This window comes from Anas acuta, chromosome 13, assembly GCF_963932015.1.
Source record: "Anas acuta chromosome 13, bAnaAcu1.1, whole genome shotgun sequence".
Taxonomy (NCBI): domain Eukaryota; kingdom Metazoa; phylum Chordata; class Aves; order Anseriformes; family Anatidae; genus Anas; species Anas acuta.
In genome coordinates, this window is record NC_088991.1 from 13,157,703 (window position 1) to 13,178,610 (window position 20,908).

General features: G+C 36.6%; 1 protein-coding gene across 1 annotated transcript in view; it reads left to right on the plus strand.

The window, feature by feature from the left end:
* Positions 1–20,908, plus strand: part of STK26 (serine/threonine kinase 26) — a 29,981-nt gene that overhangs the window by 6,257 nt on the left and 2,816 nt on the right. Inside the window, exons 3-9 of the mRNA XM_068696788.1 lie at positions 9,932–10,162; positions 14,720–14,776; positions 16,499–16,607; positions 16,696–16,853; positions 18,902–19,087; positions 19,711–19,859; positions 20,437–20,530. Coding sequence (XP_068552889.1) covers positions 9,932–10,162; positions 14,720–14,776; positions 16,499–16,607; positions 16,696–16,853; positions 18,902–19,087; positions 19,711–19,859; positions 20,437–20,530 — 984 coding nt within the window. The remainder of the gene's footprint in view (positions 1–9,931; positions 10,163–14,719; positions 14,777–16,498; positions 16,608–16,695; positions 16,854–18,901; positions 19,088–19,710; positions 19,860–20,436; positions 20,531–20,908) is intronic.

Consider the following 20,908-nt stretch of genomic DNA (forward strand, 5'->3'; position numbering starts at 1 on the left):
AGCATATTACGCTCAGTTTTCATTGGTTTCAGTGCCCTGAAAATATGGTTTTCAATCTTCTCCAAAAGTGAAAGGATGAATTTTAAACCTGTTAGTGGATGCATCACTCATTTACTCTTTGGTGATTAACTTCAGATTTAAGAAAGGGTCACCAACTGTGAAAAGTGATAAGAGGTTATCATTTGTTTTTCTTTTTTTCCAGCCTTAGGAACTGAGTTCAATAATTGCCAGGCCCTCAGAGTTTAGGGGTGGGTTTTGGGGGAGGATGGGGTTGGGGGTTAAACAGTACAAGATTGGTTGTGAAACAAATAATTTTATTGCACGCTGTAATTAGTGGCTACATGTATGCTCTCTTTGCAGAAATAAACAGTTGACGAGGTATCTTATCATGTCAGGAGCTACAGTTGCAAGTCCTACTATTTCTTTCTAACTTAAAATTGCTGAAAATCAAATTCCTTCCTAATGCTGTCTCACCAGGTTTCTTGATGTTTATAAACTCTATTTAGAGAACTGTCATTTGTTCTTTAAACTTTCAGCAGCTCTTTTGGAATAGGTCTGCTCTGCTGATTAGGTGAGGATCACTGAGCACACTCAGTGCTGAAGGAGACTTAAATCTCATGAGAAGGGTGCCCATCTAGTGATAGTCACTGAAAACTATTCTCCCGGAGGGATTGCTACCTAAATAAATAGGGTGAAAGAACCTGCATCAGAGAAGCTAAGCTATTAATAAAGGGTCTGACAAGGTAACAGTAGCTTGCTGGTCTTGTTCTTCATCATATGTTGTGCATGTGGTTTTGCAGAGAGATGCTATATACTGTGCATGTGATTAGGTCCATAACTCAGGAAGGAGTTTCAGCTTAGATCTTTCTTGATTGCAGTTCTTTATTCTTTAAAGCTTTATTCATACTTGAGTGGTAGAAGTATGAAGCAAAGTTTGTCTTACTAAAGTCTGGATTTGAATGGTCTTGGTTGAGGCAGTGTATCTGGAGAAGCTTCATGGCGTGTTGTAGCTCAGATCTGCGTGAATTCTATGTGCTCGCTTGAATGAGAAATGTTATCTGCAGGTTTCACTCTTGAGCTATAGGAATCTGAGAGCCCAGGGTGGGTTCCCCATTTTCATGGACCAGAAGTCAAGAACCATCTATTCAGTTCAATGTTAGTATTCCCTCTCTCATCTTCTGCAGGCTTTTCATTCAACTGGATACTGTTAGGTCCTGAATACTGGAATAATGCTTACTGGGGGGCTGTCAGAGGCTACATGCTTGCTAAATGTGAAGTTTTATTTCAGTGCAGGCTTCAGCTTCGGGAGATGAACACAGAATATATAAATAAAAAAAATAATAAAAAATACTGCATACCTCAGAATGACTAATATTATTGTGAAGTGCCTGAGTGTAAAGTGCTGAGTGAAAAAGGTTGAATTTCCACTGAGGTAAATTGACTTAAAAGCATATAGAGAAACTTGGAGGAGAGGAGGACAAGATGATGGATGTAAGTGCGTTGCCCTTGTTGGCAGAGACTTCTACTGGCTGGACCTGCCCCCAGCAGAGGCTGGGTGTGGTGGGGCAGACTGGCAGGGAGATCATTGGCAATGATCTCTCACCTAGGAAGGTGTTATCTGGCAACCAGTCACAACAAGAACATTTTTACCTTCCTGCTCAGCTTTATTCCAGCCTAGTTGGCAAGAAGAATCTCCTTTTTTTTGGGGGGGTGGGGTGGGGAGAGGGTGTTTCTCTTCCTCCCTTCCTTTTTGGATTTCAGTGAAGCTTTTGACACAGTTTGCCATAGGATTCGACTGCACAAAATGTCCAGCATACAGCTAAACAAAGACATCCTACGGTGGGTGAACAATTGGCTGATGGGCAGGGCTCAAAGGTTGTGGTAAATGGGCACCCGTGTGGTGCCAGGACTTGGACTCGATGATCCTTGTGGGTCCCTTCCAGTTTGGGATATTCCATGATTCTGTGTCTGGTAGCTTCAGGTCCAGTGTGATTGATACTATCAAGGGCCAGTGTCCAAAAGCAGACCACAGCTTTTGGGCCAGTGGTCATGGAGCCTTGCAGAGAGGACAGGAATGTAGGAATCCAGTAGACTGGTGTATTATTTGTCCTTTCTCAAAATGGTCCCCTCCAAAACTAAAGGAATAATATGATATCCTTGAACTGTGGGTTCCCATTTCGCCTTATTGCAGGCAGTGGTTATTCCTAGAGAGCTGTCAGTGGTAAATAAAGTTGTGGCCTGCTCTTTCCCCCGTATCATGTTTTGGAGCCATCTAATTTTTTTTCAGACAATGTTTTTCTGCCATATTTTAATGTTGTTTAGCCCAAAAGTAGTGACAGCTTCACTAGAGAGAGAGAGATTTAACAAGGATACCATTAAACTTGGTCTTGTTGCTGCTTTTTTAGGAACTAGCATGTTTAAAAGGTGGAATTCGTTCTTCTTGTTCTATCTGGATTATTGTATGAGTTTAGCCTTATTTACAGGAGGGAAATCAGTGGTATCAGGTTCCAACTTGCACAGGAGTCCTAAAATGGCTTCTAAGATAGAGCAGTAAGAGGCCTTTGAAATTTGTGTATCAGGTGCCATCTTGTTGCAGGTATTAAACCTCTAAATATTGGAAAAATAGCCCAAATGCCAAAACGATATAATTTATTGCTGGTAGAGTGCTGACGTAGTTGTTCCTTTAAATGGGTGTGGCAAAAATTGAAAAAAATTGTTTATGTACTGATAAGCAGGCTGCTAGCTGAAAGGAAAGGCAGAGTGCTAAAAGCAGACTGCAGCCCATAAATGGCTATTTTTCCGTGTTCCTGTTAGACATGGCTTTTGTAATCTCTCTGCATATTAGGTTTTTCAAAGCAGTTTGTAACATTAGGAGAACACAAATATTCTTCAGCAATGTGGAACTGTAGTAGTCTTCTGACTTGTAATTCAGATGTGCAGGCAGCTCATTGAGGTGGGTTAATTACCCATTCAACAGTCATTTGGCCTGCGCTGCTCAACAAAGGAGATTAAATTTGTTTTGAAAGGTCAGCTTGTTGAACTCCATAATAAATGCAGAATGGAATTTGAACATTTTGGTGTACAGGAATCTGTTGAATTCTGACTGACTTCTGTCTCCATCACAGCACACCCATCCATCTTAGCTACGGAGTGCTGTCACTTGAGGTTTTTTTCTTTTCCAAATCACAGTAAGGATCTAGTCACGTAATCTGTGGCTTTCCTCCCCTTTGCATTCCTCTGACTTACTAGGCCGTGCTCACCAATGAAAGCAAACTGAAGGATATGAAGCAGTATGCGGAGGTTTGAGGGTTTTTATTTAAATATTTTACGATACTGGATAGTTAAAATGTGTCTGTAAGGATTTTCAGTCAGAGAGAAGCGCACTGGCATGAGGACTTTCTTTTTCTGTTTTTCCACTATGCAGCATACTCAGCATAAACAATTGGTGTAATTTTTTAATGTCAAAGAGCTAATCTTTGGAAAACCGTGTTATAATTCTTGCTTTTGGCTTATTTATCCTATTCCTTATAAGCTTCTTGTGCTGTGTTACCAAAGTGGAAGAATAGCTAAGAATAGAGGAAGTGAGTTTGTTTGTTTCCATTTTCAGTGCAGTGTGCAATTGACAGCATGCATCTGTCATGGGTCAGAGATGGTTGGAGGATGAAGGTGATTCCTTCCTTAAAAATCTGAGAATGGGCAAGAATGAAAGCAAATTTTAAAATTTGATGGTCATCAGAATTCTTAAGTAACTGGCCTTATAGCTAACGTGATGAAAACAAAGCCATATGGGTTTTTCTTTCCTTGCTTTTTAAAGAATATTGTTTTATAATGTTCTCAGGTTTTTTTACTAAAAATGGGAGTGAGTCTTGGCCTTGTCAGATACGGGAGATGCTTTGTAAAGGGTGTAACAGGTCAGGTCCCATTTAAAGGGAGTAGAGCTCAAATCCAGTTTTTATTACCTGTGGTACAGAAAGTTTAGTGTAAAGGTTTGATACTTCATACAAATGAAATTATTTTGTTGTCAAAAACACATTTTCCTTCAGCAGTTATCAGTTGTTATGGTAAATGTAATAAAGTATCTATTACCTTGATGATTGAGTCTTAGAAAGGACTGAACATCAGAGTTCAGGTCCATGCAAAAGTCAGTGAGAAGCCAGAGTATGTACAAGATGGAGGAAAAAACATGTCTACAGGTTCCGCCCTTTTATTGAATATCTGCAGGTTAATTTTTTTCTGACTCTTTGTAAGTGATAATGGATTTGCACCTGTGCTTTTACTGACTTCAAGGTATTTTAATAATATATAAATAGATACATATACAAGCATATGGCACTGTGTGTATGAGTAACTTTAATTGTAATAGGATTTTAAAGGAAAATGGAAGGGGTGGAGTGGGGAGAAACTCTAGGAATTAGAAAAACCTCTCTCTACCAAGGGTGGCTTTATTGTAAAGAAGTAGAATATTCCGTATGCAGATAAAATACAGAAACTTAAATACATGAATATACAGAGAGATATGTTAGAATATGCGTAGCGTATAGTTAATTTCATATCTGATAATGTATGGAAAGAAATTCAATCAAGATACTTGTACCATATCTGAGTAAAACATTATTCTAAAATTGTCCTGTGCCCTGTTAGTTTCACCATTCCTATTCCCCTCTTAATTTCAATTTTGGAATTTGAATAGAATAAAAATATAGAGGTAACTTATTCTCTGAAAATAGATAAATATCTGTGAGTGGACTGATAGCCTATGATTTCAATGTGCTTGACCCTGATCCAGTGTTTTGTAAGAGCCTGATAAACGCTGAGACTAGATTAAGTGACTTAATTTTTAATCTGGTTTTCTTTTTACTGACTTTCAAGTGTCTTTTATTCATTGTATTTCAGGTATGAATTCTTAAGACAGTAAGTGGTATTTTGGAGATTTTACAGATAACAGTATTTATTAACCCTAGCTTAATTTTATTGTCAGCAGTAATTCAGATTTTGGGAATTCAGAGAAATCCTAGTGCAGTACATGCGGGCTTCAGCACCAAAGTTGGCACATGTTCTTGATCTGGCATTTTAATGCTAACATGGCTGTGGGGCTGCCCAGCAAATTAATTACAGGGATGTTTTTTGTTTGTTTTGGTTTGCTTTTAATGTTTTGCCATAACGTAATCTTCTTTTCTGGAAGCTTTCTTTAAGATAACTCTTTCTTTAAGATGACTCTTTTCCTTAAAGTTTGCCTTCAGTACCTGACTAAAGATCAGGCCTTTATTGTAGCAATTGCTTGAAATGTCTTTTAAACACATGGCTAATTCTGATGACTTCCAAAGATACCACTGTATGTTAGGGTGTCATTGAAGTGGATACATGAAAAATATGACAGTAGATACTCAGGTCTTCTCTTACTAGCCTCTTAGAAAATCTGAGCCAATTACATTTTTTATAAGTGGTCTTCTAACCGTGTATTTCAGCAATGTTTCACGACGTAGATGAACTATTTTGTATTATTCCTATAATTTTAAGAGAATTTCTGTTCCAAATAAAGCCTGGGAGATGCTTGAAAAATCCAGATAATGTAACACCATTTATGGATCAGGTTTTAGAAATACTGTTAGGACAACAGTCTTTTTATGTTCTCGCATTTATGTACCATATAGGAATCTAATGTGACTATGTTAAATTATTTGCTTTGGGAGACCTGGAGGATGCTGGTTTTGATTTAGTTAGATGCAAGGCATTAACTCAGTCTCTGTCTGAGATACTTGGAAGCTTCTCGTTTTTTCATCCAGTTGTACGCAGTACCCGTTAATGAAATACATTAATGAACCTTCTTATAGGAAGACCCAATTCAGGTCTCACAGGCTGGACTAGATGACCTCTTGAGGTAACTTCCAAGACAAAATATGGTATGATCCTGTGACTCCAGATGTGTAGATGCATATGTGTATGAACTCAGAACTATGAACTAATGGCACATCTGGATGGTAGGATGGCAGAGATCTTGCTAAACGCTAGTGCAAGCAGTTGTGCTGCACTGGTGAAATGGTGGACTTCGAAGCTATGCAGAGGGCTTGTATCGTCATGCTTGTGCTGGTACTATTGTTACTCATGCTGGATAGATTGAAGTTGGCATGTATATATGCCTGTGCTTGTCATATTTGTTGCCGCTTTTGTGTGTGGTAGCAGATTTAGGGAGTAGGAGAGCCATAAATTCTCTTCCTGACCTGTCCACTTACAGGTGTTACCTTACCAGAGGCGATGATGGAGTTCACGCACTGCCTATTGACACCATCTGCTCTCCAACAGACATGGCTCTCCATATGAACCAATAAAAAAAAAAAAGTGCTGTTATTCATGCTGGCAAATTGCAAAGCTTCTAATCCTTTTTGCTATTCAATGAAATATCTGTGAAAGAATATAGAGTAACAGTTCTGGTGAGGAGTATTAGTAGTGTTACATTCTAATTTCTACCATATTAGAAGTTTAGCTGGCATCTCTACTGCAAAATTTCAGTGATCTGTATTGGGGGTGTATATACATACGCTTTTATTTACATAAATCTCCACCCTTCTCTGTACTAGGAGGAAGAGAATAGGTATTGCTGTATATTCTAAATTTGCCTTTGATTAAAAAGGAGTAGTCTTTAGTTTTTGTTTGTTTTTCTATCAGATATAAAGAAGTACTCTTGTAGAACAACCTTAAAGGCAAGGTAATTAAAGAAAGGTAAAAGCAAATATGTTTCAAGATGCAGTCTTTGTTCTAAGCCTGTGTTTTAAATAATGTAAGGGTTCTTAGTTTGAAGCCTTTCCAAAAGAAATTATCTCAACATTAGCCAAAGTTGTTCAGAAATACTTGTTTTCGTCCTGGAGCATCCTACAGATGCTTGTCAGCCTCGGAAGCTGTAACAGAAGCTGTAAAGCTGACTTTGATTGCGGTAAAGGGATTTGCTCAGAATAAAAATTCAACATTTCCCTTTAGTAATTCCACACTATTTGTTCATCTCTGAGCTGCCTTTGTTCCACCTCTCTCTCCCCTGGGTGTACACAGTTCTATGGTGCCATCTTTTCCCTATACTCCAGCACTCCCACGTGATGGCATTAGGAATTGCTAGAAGTTAAAATAGCTTTTAAAGCTGTGATTCACCTGAAGTAGCTTGGGGGAATTGTGAGGCCTGTCTTGTTTTGTTGATGACCAACCGTTAATTGGTTGTATAAGGTCGAGTGGTGTGCATTTCCAATGAGGATCCCAGAGGAATTTTCTACTTAAGGTTTCTCCCCAAGCAAAATCCAAGAGCAGCTCTTTGAGTTCATCAAATGCTTGTAAAGGTTAGATCAGCTGACTGTGTCTGGGGTTAGGTCCCTTTTGTTTTACCTGCATGGAAGAGTTCAGCAGGTTTCCTATCAAATCCAACTACTAATTAACTTGAATGGGCATCCCAGGCTCTTAAGCATCTCAAAGTGAAGTTGGTATTTCTGAAGATGACTGCTTAGGGGTTAATATAAAGTTTTGCCAATCCTCTCTCTTCACTCTTCCTAGGGGATTTTTGTTTATGTCAGTGGAGAACTATTGGTTAATCATTCTTACTGGAACTGGGGTCGTAGTTCAGAAACACATCAGTTTGCTAGCTCTAACAGTTCTGCAGTTTAACTAGCAGCAGGGGAAGGCTGGGTGGCAGTTGCTGCTGCTTTTGCCATACTTGTTCCCAACATATTTTTTGAAACAGCTCTAAAAATGAACTTTGGATTCAAATTATTGGTATGGTCTTAATAATAAAATGCCATACACTACTGCATCAACTCCTGCCATCAATGTGTCTGTCTTTCGGTAATTTGAAGATGTGCTGTTCTTTCATCTAACAAAAAACTTTCCAAGCATCTGAGGCCTACAGTCATTTTTTTCTCCCTTTTCTAATAATATTAATTATCTCAGATTTCAGGTCACAGTAGTACTTATCTTTTTTCACTTGCTTTGATTGTGCATTTGCTTATCTTTCAAGTACTTCAGATTTTTCAACAGATAAAAATACACATTTTTTTGCTTATTTATTTCTCTGAAGGTGTGTTTTGTGTGTTTGCTGTTGTTGTTTTGTGGTGTTTTAATGGAGCAAAGTCGTAAAGGGATCTTTGTAGACAAAGGAGAAATTTCTTATTCTTTTTGCTGTAATGTGCTACCCAGGAACAACGTGTCCGGTACATATGTAAAATCTAACATCTAGCTACAGAGATCATCATGAACCTGCCATACTACTTCGTGTTCCCTCCTCTAGTGATAGCACAAGTGACAGCTTGGTATATATGAGCAGTGAATTGATTCTGCTGAAAATAAACCTGACAAATCATATGGTCAAATCCTTGTTAATCTGTTTGGATTCATCTCACCATATTGTGGAATAAATTCTGGTCTTGATAGAAGGAACAGAACAATAATAAGGGGCCAGTAAGGAAATGAGATTAGTTCAGTCCAAAAGGATCAAAATAGCAATGGTTTTGTTTTCCCGGTAAAGGTTTTGCATCTGTTTGTAAAAGGACTCATGTAAGGATGTTTTCTGGAGTTTCAGGTCGGTATTGAAGTTGTGAAAGGTAATCTGTGCTTAAGTATCTGCTTTTGCTAGATGTATTCTTTCATGACAGCTCACTTGTTCTGACTAATGAGCAAGAATTTTATGAGTATGAGAAAGATCTCAAATTATCTTGGTTTTATGTTTCCAAAAGCTGATTTTTGAGTCAGAGGGCTTTTGGGCAAAGGCTTCTTGTTTGAGGCTTGATCTGTGCAATGAATTGCCCGGTTCTGACAGCATGAGCAAATGAACAGTAGCAAAGTTGCGGTGAAGTGTTAGGGGTCATCTTTCTCAAAATGCTGTTGTATTTTTCAGTAGACAGTAATATATTTAACTTGCTTACTCTGCAAAGCATGGGCATGTTTTGAAGAGGTAAAACAGACACCTTTCTGAAAACTTTCTAACAGTGTTCTGAAGTTTTACCTACTTAAACTGTGGGTCAAATTGTCCATATCCTTCCTAAGTCACTGCTGCGGCTTTTGGGTAAACAAGATTCTCTCATCAGCTGTGTTATGCTTTGTCTTGAAAGAAAAATGAGAATTTGTTGGGTGTTTGTTTGATTTCCCTCCTGTCTACTTGAACGAAGCTGAGAAGTTTTTAAAAAAAAAAAATCTTTGTATGATATCACTGTTTGCTGATCTTTGAGCAGTTAACCTCCAGGGACTAGATCAGATGTCCTCAGTGGTGCTTTGCTGTCTGATGCTCTGCTCCCCCTTCTAAGGCATGCTTGGGTGCTATCAGCAAGCTCTGATCAGTGCTTCAGTTTCACTTCAGCATTCTTATTCCTTCAAACATCTCTCAGTCCCTTTTGCTCAACTACCTGTCAGCACTTTCAGCTAACCTGAACATGTACACAGCCTTATCAGAAGCTCAGCGTGTTTGTCAGAGGCTGCTGGTGAACACTGGTATTGCGGTCCTCTCACAACGAACTCTGTACTGTGCTATTTGATGTAATGCTTTGTCTGCCCCAGGCTGTTGGCCAGGTAGGAAGCCCAGCCTTTTTTGCCTGAGTAATGATGTTAGTGCTTCTGTGCCAGTAATTGCGTTCCCCAGTCTTCTGAGTTATGCACGGGTAGGATTAATATTAAGGATGGCTCTGTTCTTTCCTTTATGTGTTTCCTTTATGTGTTATGTGGGGAAATGAAATGAGATTTGTACCTGACTCTCTCCTTGGTGAGACTCATGTACCTTTAATATAATTGTGTAATGTATGTTCCGTAACTAACAGCTGAATTAGAAGTTAGTGTATAGGAGACAAATTTGTCTGATATGATCCTGAATCTGAATGATGTGCTTTTTGGGAAGTAATAAGGGCTAATAAACTGGAAATAAATTAAGATAACTCATCTCTCTTTTTCAATTTTTCTCTTTCTTTTCCAGAACCATAGAGCAGACCCAGAAGAGCTATTCACAAAACTGGAACGCATTGGGAAAGGCTCCTTTGGTGAAGTCTTTAAAGGAATTGATAATCGGACGCAGCAAGTGGTTGCTATAAAAATCATAGACCTTGAGGAAGCAGAAGATGAAATAGAAGATATACAGCAAGAGATAACTGTTTTAAGTCAGTGTGATAGTCCTTACGTAACGAAATACTATGGATCATATTTAAAGGTAGTGTATAGTATTGCACAGATATTTGCTGGCAGTATGTCACCCAGTTTTGAATGCTGCTAGGAAAAAAAAATCTGAATTTGAGGATATGTTGTCATGCCAACTTTACTTTTTTTTTTTTAACAGTTCTTTTCACTTTGTTTTGTTTCTCTTGCTGCATAGTCTTTGAGGCTAAAATTTGCATAAAACGGCTACATGTCCTGCGGATAGGGGATTGCCATTGCTGTTGCTTTTGGACCATAGTTTTCTTTCTTCCCCTACAATCTCTAGCACAACTTTGTGGCCTTTCTGGGGAAGGAAAAATGCATTCATAGCTATACTAACAAAAACCTTTCTCTGATATGGAAAGAAATCATGCACCTTGTGGAGATGCCTTTGTGATTATGAAATGTAGTAGGCCTGAGACAGTAGAACTAACATCAGCGTTATGTAACTACTTTGTAAAATGGTATATTTGTAAAGATACTAAAAAAAAAAAAAATATAAAAAAAAAAATACCCACCTCAACCCTACAGAAATCCAAAATGTTGAGAAAGTCTTTTCAACTTCTGAAACTGTCCAGGTGTAATCATCTAAAATGTCCCTGAAAGTATCTGCAGTGCATATTCTTTGTGACTTTTTAAAACTAAAACCATTCAAAAAAAGCTAAAAGCATTTACCGTAGTTAAAATTTAAAAGGGGTTGTTTTTTGAGGCTTAGTGTATACTGTTTATTGATCTTCTTCTAAAGATATTTCTGATAAGCTGTGTCACACTTGAGTGATACGATAGAATTATTTGCAGAATCTATATAATAGTGTTCTCTGAGTTAGATCCTAAACATTATCCTCCTGGTTGTTAATCATTTTTACTTTGAGTTATAAAACCCAAATGTTTGCCCTGAAGTACAAACATGTCAAAGTATGTCTTGGAGGTGTTTTTGCTTGGAATCAGTTTTTCTTCAGAATTAAACAGGGATTTCAACAGTTGTAAATGGGGAAATGAAACCTTGACTTGGTTAGTGGGGGGGAAGGAGACATTGTTTGAGGGGTAGTGGATGGAGGAAGCTTTGTAAGCCATGAGTTGAACAGGGAAAGAAAATCGTTGTTTTATTATAACAGTAACAGGTGCTAAAGGGATATTCCAAATGTAAATAAGTACCTGTGCTTAACAGTGGTGTCTCTGCCATTCTTATGCAAGTCTTCCATTTTTTCCCTTTTTCTCAAATACATATATGTAGCTGTTTTGTCAGTGCTATAAAACTTTTAACTCTTGGTTTGGGCTTTTTACTTTTTAAAAATTCCTGGCAAATACAGGCGTATATTAATGCTTCATTACTTTCCTCACCACTGTTTGAGTTCTTTCCATTTCTGTTCTAGATGGATAAATTCTGAAAGATTAATGCTGATCTCCTGCTTACTTTTCACACTTCTAATATTTTTGGGGAAGGAAAACTTGAGTGTGAAGTTTAGGGAGGTGTTTGTGGAATTTTGGTTACTCTTCCATTCCTTTAAGAAATTCATTTTAAAAAGTCCACAGGAATGTTTTTCATCCCAGACTAGCATGGTAGGTAATTCTATTGCTTGCTGTTCCCTGCTTAAATAGTATCTTGGCTCCAGATTTTTCTTAGGTTAGATTTATTCTTGGTTGCTAATACTAGAGCTTTCAACTTGAGATTCCTCAGTGGAAAGAGTGTATTTGCTTTGCTGTAACTGTGCAAAGAATCCTTTATGCTGACTTTAATTTTGGTAATAACAGGTATTTTGAGAGTAGTATCTGTCCAATTTTCAGAATTTAATTGCTATAACTTTTAACTTTCTGTTAACTATTATTCTGAGAATGGCTGTCAGCTTAAGTATTCAATTCTGTAGTATTTAATTCTGGATTTAATTTCTACATACACTGCAGACTTCTTCTGAAAACAGAAGTATGTGCAATTTTGTTCCAAATGACTTTATAATTAAAGGTTAAAGAACATTGAGGCTAAATTCTGAAAATGAAGACATCTTATTTCTTAGAATGCAAAGTCCTAGGCTGTTGAGAGTAATAGTGGTTTGCTATGGATATGACTGGTACCACGATCACATTCAAAGCAGTCAAATAGGTTTGTTGGTGAATACTTTATATATATATATATAAATCAGTGAAAATAACTCCTAAAATACTTAAAAGTAGTGGCTAAAAGAGCATTAGTATACACTAAATTGGAGACATTTCAAAATTTAAAAGATAGTACTCTTCTTCTGTTTGCATCTTTTATTTGCCAGAAACCAAATGGGTTGAGCTCAATTAACCTCTTCTAGATAATGCTTATGGAATAGAAATAGTTCACTGAAATATAATAATTATACATGTAGCTTTCTCTGAAGCTCTAGGAATGGTGTTAGAAATGCTTGATCCCACAGAGAGCAATCTTGTCTTGATGACTGAAATACCATGATTGTTTTCTGTATTTGTGCTATGTAGCCTTTGGAGTAGGGAATTGAGTATCTGTCTTTGTAACTAGTATAGCTACCTAGAATTGTTCTTTCGTTTTGCAATTAAACTGAAGTTCCTTAGTTCTTTGGATTTCAGTATGGAAAACTCATACTAGCATCCAGAGACTTCCATCAAAACTGTACAGAAGTTAGTGTAGCAAAGTTTTGAGTCTATCTAAAGATATTGTTTGTTCTACATTGTCTATTTATACTTGGTCAACCTAAAATAGCTAGGAAAAAGGTTGTACATGCTTGGCTAGAAAATATCCACACCCGGTTAGGCTGGATAGTAGCAGTTTCTTTGAGACATTATTTCAGAAACACAGTACTTATTCATTTTCACCTTATGGTGTTTTCAACTAATAGTCAAATCCTCCAAACATGTCTGGTAACCACAATGTTTGCCTTAAACTGGAGTTCCTTGCAGGTCTTCTCAACTGACAAAGTAGGGCTTTATAAAAACTGCTAAAATTAGCCAGCCCTTCCCTGCTGATCTCATAATATTGGAATAGACTCTCATAAATGGCGTGTTTCTTAAATTCAGTATAAATCTAACAGAGTACACTTTGTTAGCATAATTGGATGTGTTACTTTCAGAAACTGCACCTTTATTTGCTTGTTGTATCCTCTAGATTTCTATCACTAGTCAGGAAATAGGGTAGGACAGAATACAATCTAGTAAGAGTCTTTAAAAAGTGCTTCTGCTATAAGCTTATGTTCTGCTATAAGGAATTAGTGCTAGTAAATATTTGCTGCTTAAACAGTGTGCATGGTACTTCGTTTCTGCTCTATTTTAGTCATTTTTTTTTAAATACCTGTGGTATTGATTTCAACGAAACATTTTTACTCCCAGAATTCCTTAAAGTAGTAGCCCATAGGTTAATATCTGCATTTCTGCTTCTGAGGGGACTGTGGCAAGTAGCAGGTCCCAGTTTTGAAACATACACTCTGTAGATCTCATAACAAATCTTTTTGGTTTTTGCTTATATGAATCAACTGCTTCTTGCAATTGCAGACTAAGGATGAACTCAGTACCTATAAAATTGTTAGAAGAATGTCAAATCTAGTACTGTAGCTGAGACATCTCAACAAAGAAAGCACAGCAACTCAAAGGAGTGAAGATTCAAACAGTACACAGTGAAGGAATATGTGAACTCTGCAGTGTTACTAGCAATTTAAAAACAAACTATAAGTTAGGTTCCTTAAGTCATACCTTTTATCTAATTGTATTGTTCTTATCAACCTTTTTTAGTGGTTGATTTAGAATGTCTGGTCCAAAAACCTAGGAAAAATGAATGTTTTTGTAGGCTTCCAGGTCTAACGGTGCAGTTTCCCCTGGTTGGTGCTCAAGGTGCTGCTTATTATCTCAAAATTTGGAGCTGCCTATCTGATAGCAGGCATGTTTCATGATAGATAAAAGAGCTGTGAATTTTCATGTATTTATTTTTTCCCACAACTTAAGTTGGAACTTGTAGACATGATAGATATGCGCTTGCACAATCAATGTGGATGGAGGGACAGCTAGCATCTATGTCCATTTAGTCTTTAAATTTCTGTTGTGTGAAGAGAGGTTTATGTTCTCTCACTTACTCAGAACTTAGAACTGCTTTTGGGCATTTTCCTCAGATGAGAATTGTAGTGATGTTACAAGTTCTTTGTTAAAATTTTATTGATTCTGTACAGCAAATAGCTGGAAGTAATAATTTCAGCGCAAAGATAGATTGTAGTTCTTGCAGAAGACTTAGATTAAAACGCTGGCTTTAAACTTAAACCCCCCACCAGAATCTTTTTTTTTCTCTTTAATTCCGTTTCTTTAGGTGGAATGGATCAGCTTAGAGGAAAGTGATTTGGGGGGAGGAGGAAGGTGGTGACGTATATCTCTTTTGTTGTTGTTTTTGCTCTTATATGGAAGTCAAACTTTAATTGATATGTAGGCATCTTGCACGGGAGCTATGTGATCATTCTGCAGGAAGTAATTAGATGCATCTTAATCATTAATGGGTTTCTGTATTTGTATTCTCCTAACAGTATACTGGTAGTCCATTGAAGGACTTTTTTTATGGCACCCTTGGACTTCTAACAGCTCATGCATTCTTTTACAGGGCACAAAACTATGGATAATAATGGAATACTTGGGTGGAGGGTCAGCTTTGGATCTTGTAAGTATATAGTATTTGCATTTTAAGTATGAATAAAACCTACATAATTGTGTTTTCGTATCACTTAATGAAATCAAGTCCCTGGAGGCTGTTAATGTTGCATCACTGCTACATTATAGTGCTCCAAAAATTGTTGATTTGCATGGTAGTTCTGTTGCATGTTGGTACATTGACTTGGTGTTATTTTTGTTTGTTTGTTTTACTGTTTGTCCCTAAGCATTAGGAAACTCTTGTTCTTAGTCAAATGGAAGACAAATTGTGGTGTTTTTCTTTTTTAGTATGAGAAGTACTGTTTTCCCCATACAGGGGGTAGGAGGGTGGGTGACTTGTCTTGAGTGAGGAAGTTTTTTTGTTTGTTTTGTTTTGTCGGTGTCCAGTCCGGCTCCCCCCTCCAGATCAGAGTGTATTCATTACAGTTGCATACAAAATGTTTCCTTTAGGATCAGGTCTCAGGAATTAATGTTGTGTGTGCCTACAGAGTATAATTAATTTTAATTGGTTAGAAGGTGTTGATTTTTCCATTTTCTGTTAAATATGAAAGTACCTTTTATTTAAGATTGTGTAGCATTCACAAAGGATGTAGCTTAGATAGAACAAGCGCACAGTCCACTTCATGTGGATGTGGTTTCCCCATACTTTCAGTACTGCTCCGCCTCAACTGTAAAACTTCAAGACCCACCCTTTCCTGCAAGATAATATAACTCAGTCTTTGTGTGATTCTGAAGGAAAAATATCATGTCTTCAGTATTACAACATGGTGTTAATTATATATTTGCTACCGGTTCTCCTTTCTGCAAAGGTTTAAGTCTATGCTTAACTTCACAGATCTATTTAAACTTCATGAAATTACATCACATCAGCTCAAGTCTAGGAATGCAAAAACATAGTAATTATGTATAGTGTATAGTACTTAGTAGCTTTGGAACTTAGTCTTTTTGAGAGTGAGACTGTGAGATAATTCTTTAACATTTTCACCTAATTTATAGTCTTTCGTGGATTGTCAGGAAATAATGAAGTTTTTTTTTTTTAGTATTGTTCAGTGGTTTCACTTGTTCTTTTGGAGGATAAAACCTTAATTTTTAGCTTCTTTCACTTTGCTTCAATTTTTCGTGATGTTATAGTTTTCTATTTCACTATGGTTTTGTGTGGGTTTTTGATTCTTGGTTTTATAGTAGAATCACACACCTTAACTTCTGTTTTATTTACATAGCTTTCCCATGTGTAGAACTTACCCCATACAAGCAGCTTTATAGTAGTGCATTATGTTCTCCAAGCATGGAATCAAAAATATTGGAACAAGGAAAAAAGAAGTATTGTTAACTTTAAAAACAGCATTCAATAGACGTTTATTTTGAAATAAACTGTTTTTCTGCATACACATTTTAAAATGCAAAATTCAGTCATCTGTGTTTGATAGAAAACTCAAACTTCTTAGTAAGTTCTGGCTTTTCATGTGTGTTGCATGCTTAGGGGACTATACTGTATATAAAAAAAAAAGTAGCAGTGCTTTGCATGTATTATCAGTAGAGCAGATGTGAAGATGATTGTTCTAATGGCACCTATTTGTGATAGAATATTGAGTTAATTAATCGAATCTTCATTTTATGAATTGTTTTAGCTCTTTACATTAAAAATGTTTCAAGTTAATATCTAATTAAATCAATAACAAGGCAGAAATTAGATATAAGAATAAAACTATTTTACTGTGTCTTTTCTCTAAAGCTGCGTGCTGGCCCATTTGATGAGTTCCAGATCGCTACCATGCTAAAGGAAATCTTGAAAGGTCTTGACTACCTACATTCAGAGAAAAAAATTCACAGGGATATAAAAGGTGCATTTAAAATGTAACTTTGTTAAAGCCCTTAAAAATCATGGGAGCAGCGTTCTAAATTAGATGTTATATTATTTCCATTTGGCAGCTGCCAATGTCTTGTTATCAGAGCAAGGTGATGTTAAACTTGCTGATTTTGGAGTTGCTGGGCAGCTGACAGACACGCAAATTAAGAGGAATACCTTTGTTGGAACTCCATTTTGGATGGCTCCTGAAGTTATTCAGCAGTCAGCGTATGATTCAAAAGTAAGTATGAGAGTAGAATATCTTTTCTTTGTATCTGCAGATCTAACAGAAAGCTTTTTTTGTCTTTTTCTAGCTTTATCAATACTGAAAAAAGTTTATTTCAGATTACATGATTTTAAGTAACAAAAGAACAATTAAATTGTTATTACAGTTTATAAACTGTATAAATAAACTGGATGTCACTGTACTCCCATACAAGATCCATGAAAACTCAGCAAGTAAACTTGATGCTTTCCTGTTAACATTCTGTTAGAGAAACTCCCTGGATACTTTGTGTTGTGGGTTTATTTTTGTTTAATTTAAATTCAGTGTTTCCCACTTTATTCAAGTAGTAATAAAGCTTTCAGATCAGAATACTACCAGAATTTATCACCTTATTTTAAACCTAAGATCAGGGCTGAAATTTTACTCTATTCTCACTCTTTTATATGACATGAATCTTACCATTTGAACTTAATTTCTTAAGATGCAGGTATTTAAGTTGGTCTCTAGGCTTCCTCTTACTGTCAAAGGAGAAGGAATTGAATGGGTTGCCTGCCCTTCCATTATCTACAGAAGGGTGACTTGTGTGAGACAAAGTTTAGCTTTACTATTCATCTGTGTTTTGTCAGTATACGTTGGACTCTTAATATGTGATTGCATTTCTACAACTTGCGGTCAGGTATTTCCAATGACCTGTGTAATTCTGAAGATTTCAGCTAATCGTAGACGAATTGGAAGGGAGAGTTTCTCGATGTGAACAAACAGTAGAAAAGCAGACATTATACCCCTGCCATATTTTCTGTGGGTTTGGAGCTGCTGCTAAAAATCACTATAAGGAAGGAAAGTGAAGTTTGAAGAAATTTTGTACATAGAAGGGCTTCTTGCTGATAATAAGGAGCGTATACATTCACTTGTAATTTTCATGTGTAGAGTTCCAGTGGTACAGCTGTAATACTCTTTCCATGGCTTTTTGGGAAAGTACTCTAGCTTGTTTTTAAAATGCATGTTATCCTGTCCAAGTGAAAATAATTCCTCTTCTGTTTGCCCTGTGTGTAAATCAGCTGTACCACCCCTTCATTTACATTCTGCCAGCAACCTAATCTCCTGCATTCCGTATCTCCTCACTATTGTTGCGAGAGCAATGCCCTTTCTCCTTTCTTTCTTAGCCAGAAGTCTAGTGGGAAAGTATGAAAGAGGCAAGCCTTTGGGTAGGACAGATGAAAAGGTTTTGGACAGGATACACTGATTTCTAGTCTAATACTGTAAAGTATTTTGGCATCTGGACTGCTTTTTAACTTCTCTGTTCCCTTCTTCAAAATAGTCGAAAATGAAATAAATTAGTACACTTTTATAGCAATAGAGACTTAAAAGCCCCATCTCTTTCAAAATGTTTTGTTCCAGTTATGAGCTAGCTTATTTTTTCTATATTAAATTACAGATATTTTAGTTCTTCTTATGAATAGGAAAGGAGTATTGGAGAGATGCAACTTGTAACCCTTCTTTACTATATGGGCAGCTTTAAATTATGACTATTTGCCAAGTGTAGTCAATCATTCCCATTTTTAATGAGAAACACCTATAGTGACTTGAATGGCTCTTGCAACTAATCTAAAAAGATGCAAATGATGTATATTTCACTTCGGAGAAATCTCCGAGTTGAAAGATTGCATAGTTCATAAGACACAAATAAAATTTGTCTCTGTATCAATAATGCTTATTTCTAGGTAAAAATAGTATCAATTATTCAGAAACTTTTGCTGCCAACTTGGTGTCTCAGATCTAACCAGAGTTGTTGATCATTTTCCAGTTAACTTCATAAAGCTGTTAGGAAAGAAATAGACAGTGCAACAATACTGATTTTGTATACATTGGTCAAAGTTATTCAAGACTAATGAAATCACTTAGGTCTTTGGAAATTATAGCCTTTGAGTATTAAAAAAGAATCTTTATTCATTTTCTACTGAGACCAAAGTTAACTTTATTATATAAATGCAGATTTCAGTTATTAAATACTTTGTTGTGATATCATTTAACTTTATAATATAAGTAACTTTTTCCCTTCTCAGGCTGACATCTGGTCATTGGGAATCACTGCTATTGAACTAGCCAAAGGGGAGCCACCCAACTCTGATATGCATCCAATGAGAGTTCTGTTTCTCATTCCAAAAAACAATCCTCCAACTTTGTTAGGAGAATTCAGTAAACCTTTTAAAGAATTCATCGATGCGTGTCTCAATAAGGATCCAACATTTGTGAGTAGATAAGTGTTTGTGTGTAGAGGTCTATAATTATATTTTTTAATACATGTTTGTGAAGTATTCTGCTGGTACGGTACATCACAGTTGGTTGAAATAATTTTGGAGACTATACTTTTGACTGTAAATATTAATGGTACTTCTTAACAACTGTCTCTTCACCCCAGCCTCTTGTGTTTAAAATAATGAAGGGGGGGAGGGGGGGGGGGACAGAAGAAATGATGATGGCAGAGGCAACTTCCTACACCGCATGTGAACATAGGATAAGGTCAGAAGAGAAGCTTTGAAAGAGGAGAGAATCCTAAATCTCTTCCCTAGCAGAACTTTTGTTGTCTGCTTGAATTCTGCTTACAAGGAAATGTTGCAGTGGAGAAATTTGATTAGTCATTTTCCTGGGTGTGTACTTTCTAGCATAGAAGGGTAAGCAATAGTCTGTGTGTGACTTGATCGTATTTTTAGAGTGCTTGTAAATGTGGATTACTGGCTTCTCTCAACTTCCTGTTTCTACTAATTTCCTGATGCTGTATGAGCTAAGTCAGTTGTCATACTAAATCTCCCCTACTAATATTTAAAGTCAAAAAATGTTAGCATAACATTAAATACTTAAGTGTTTCTTATAGCGCCCTACAGCAAAAGAACTTCTGAAGCACAAATTCATTATGAAAAATGCCAAGAAGACTTCATACCTGACAGAACTAATTGATAGGTTTAAGAGATGGAAAGCAGAGGGACATAGTAGCGATGAAACTGATTCCGATGGTTCTGATTCGTAAGTTAATTTTCACAATTTAGTCTCTATCTGACTTTTTCTGTTTTGCATTGGCTTCTTTCAAGGAAATCCTCTGTTTGAAACTGAAGACTAATGTATAAGTCAAGCTATGCACTCATTCGCTTACAATTTTTTTAAATCTAAACTCAGTTTCAGTGCTGTTTAAGTGCTGTGTATTTCCTAGTTTGGGGCTAGTGGTTATACCAAAAACAATGAATTATAATCAGAAATACCACAGAGCAAGGCTGAGGTGTACAAAGAGGTTTGCACAATGTGGGTGGAACAACATACCTTCTGTAAGTGTCTTGCCTTTCTGGACATCAGATAACTGTTTTAAATGGGATGTCATAGGAGAAGGTAAGCTTTGTAAGTAGGCATTCTCTGTTTGCTTTGTATTTCAAGTTGGTATCTGAAGTTGTTTTTCTGAAGTTCAGTTAACATTTCGACACATGTTTTTTTCCCTTGTTTTAAGGCATACAGAAATAATCCATATAGATTTACTATGTATTTGGGTTACCTATAGTTGCTTAGCATTATGCTGTGGCTAGTATTATGTACATCATATCCTTTTTCTTAGGGAGTCAAGTAACAAAGAAAACAACTCTCATCCTGAGTGGAGCTTTACTACAGTTCGAAAGAAACCAGATGCAAAAAAGCTGCAGAATGGGACGGTATGTAGTCTAAAGAGTTCTTCTTTAAGTGATGGTTTTGAAGCCATTGTAAGGTAGTGTTAAAACTTGTAATTATTCGGTTTTCTTAAGAATTGACTACTTTTTTGTAGTCCAACAGATAATGCTTGTTAATGACATTTCCTATGCCTGTGTCAGCCTTAATTGCAAAAGATACCACATACTAACAGAACAGTATCCGTTCAAAGATATGTGAATTTTAAACTGTTATATAATATTAGAGAAGAGAAATTGGAGCGTGACAATATGGCGTATGTCATCAGGCATCTATTTCTATATTTCCTAACGTTTGTTGATGTACTGTACCTTCATTGTTTTGTGATACATTACAGGGGCTGTGTTGAATTCAGCTGAACTTTC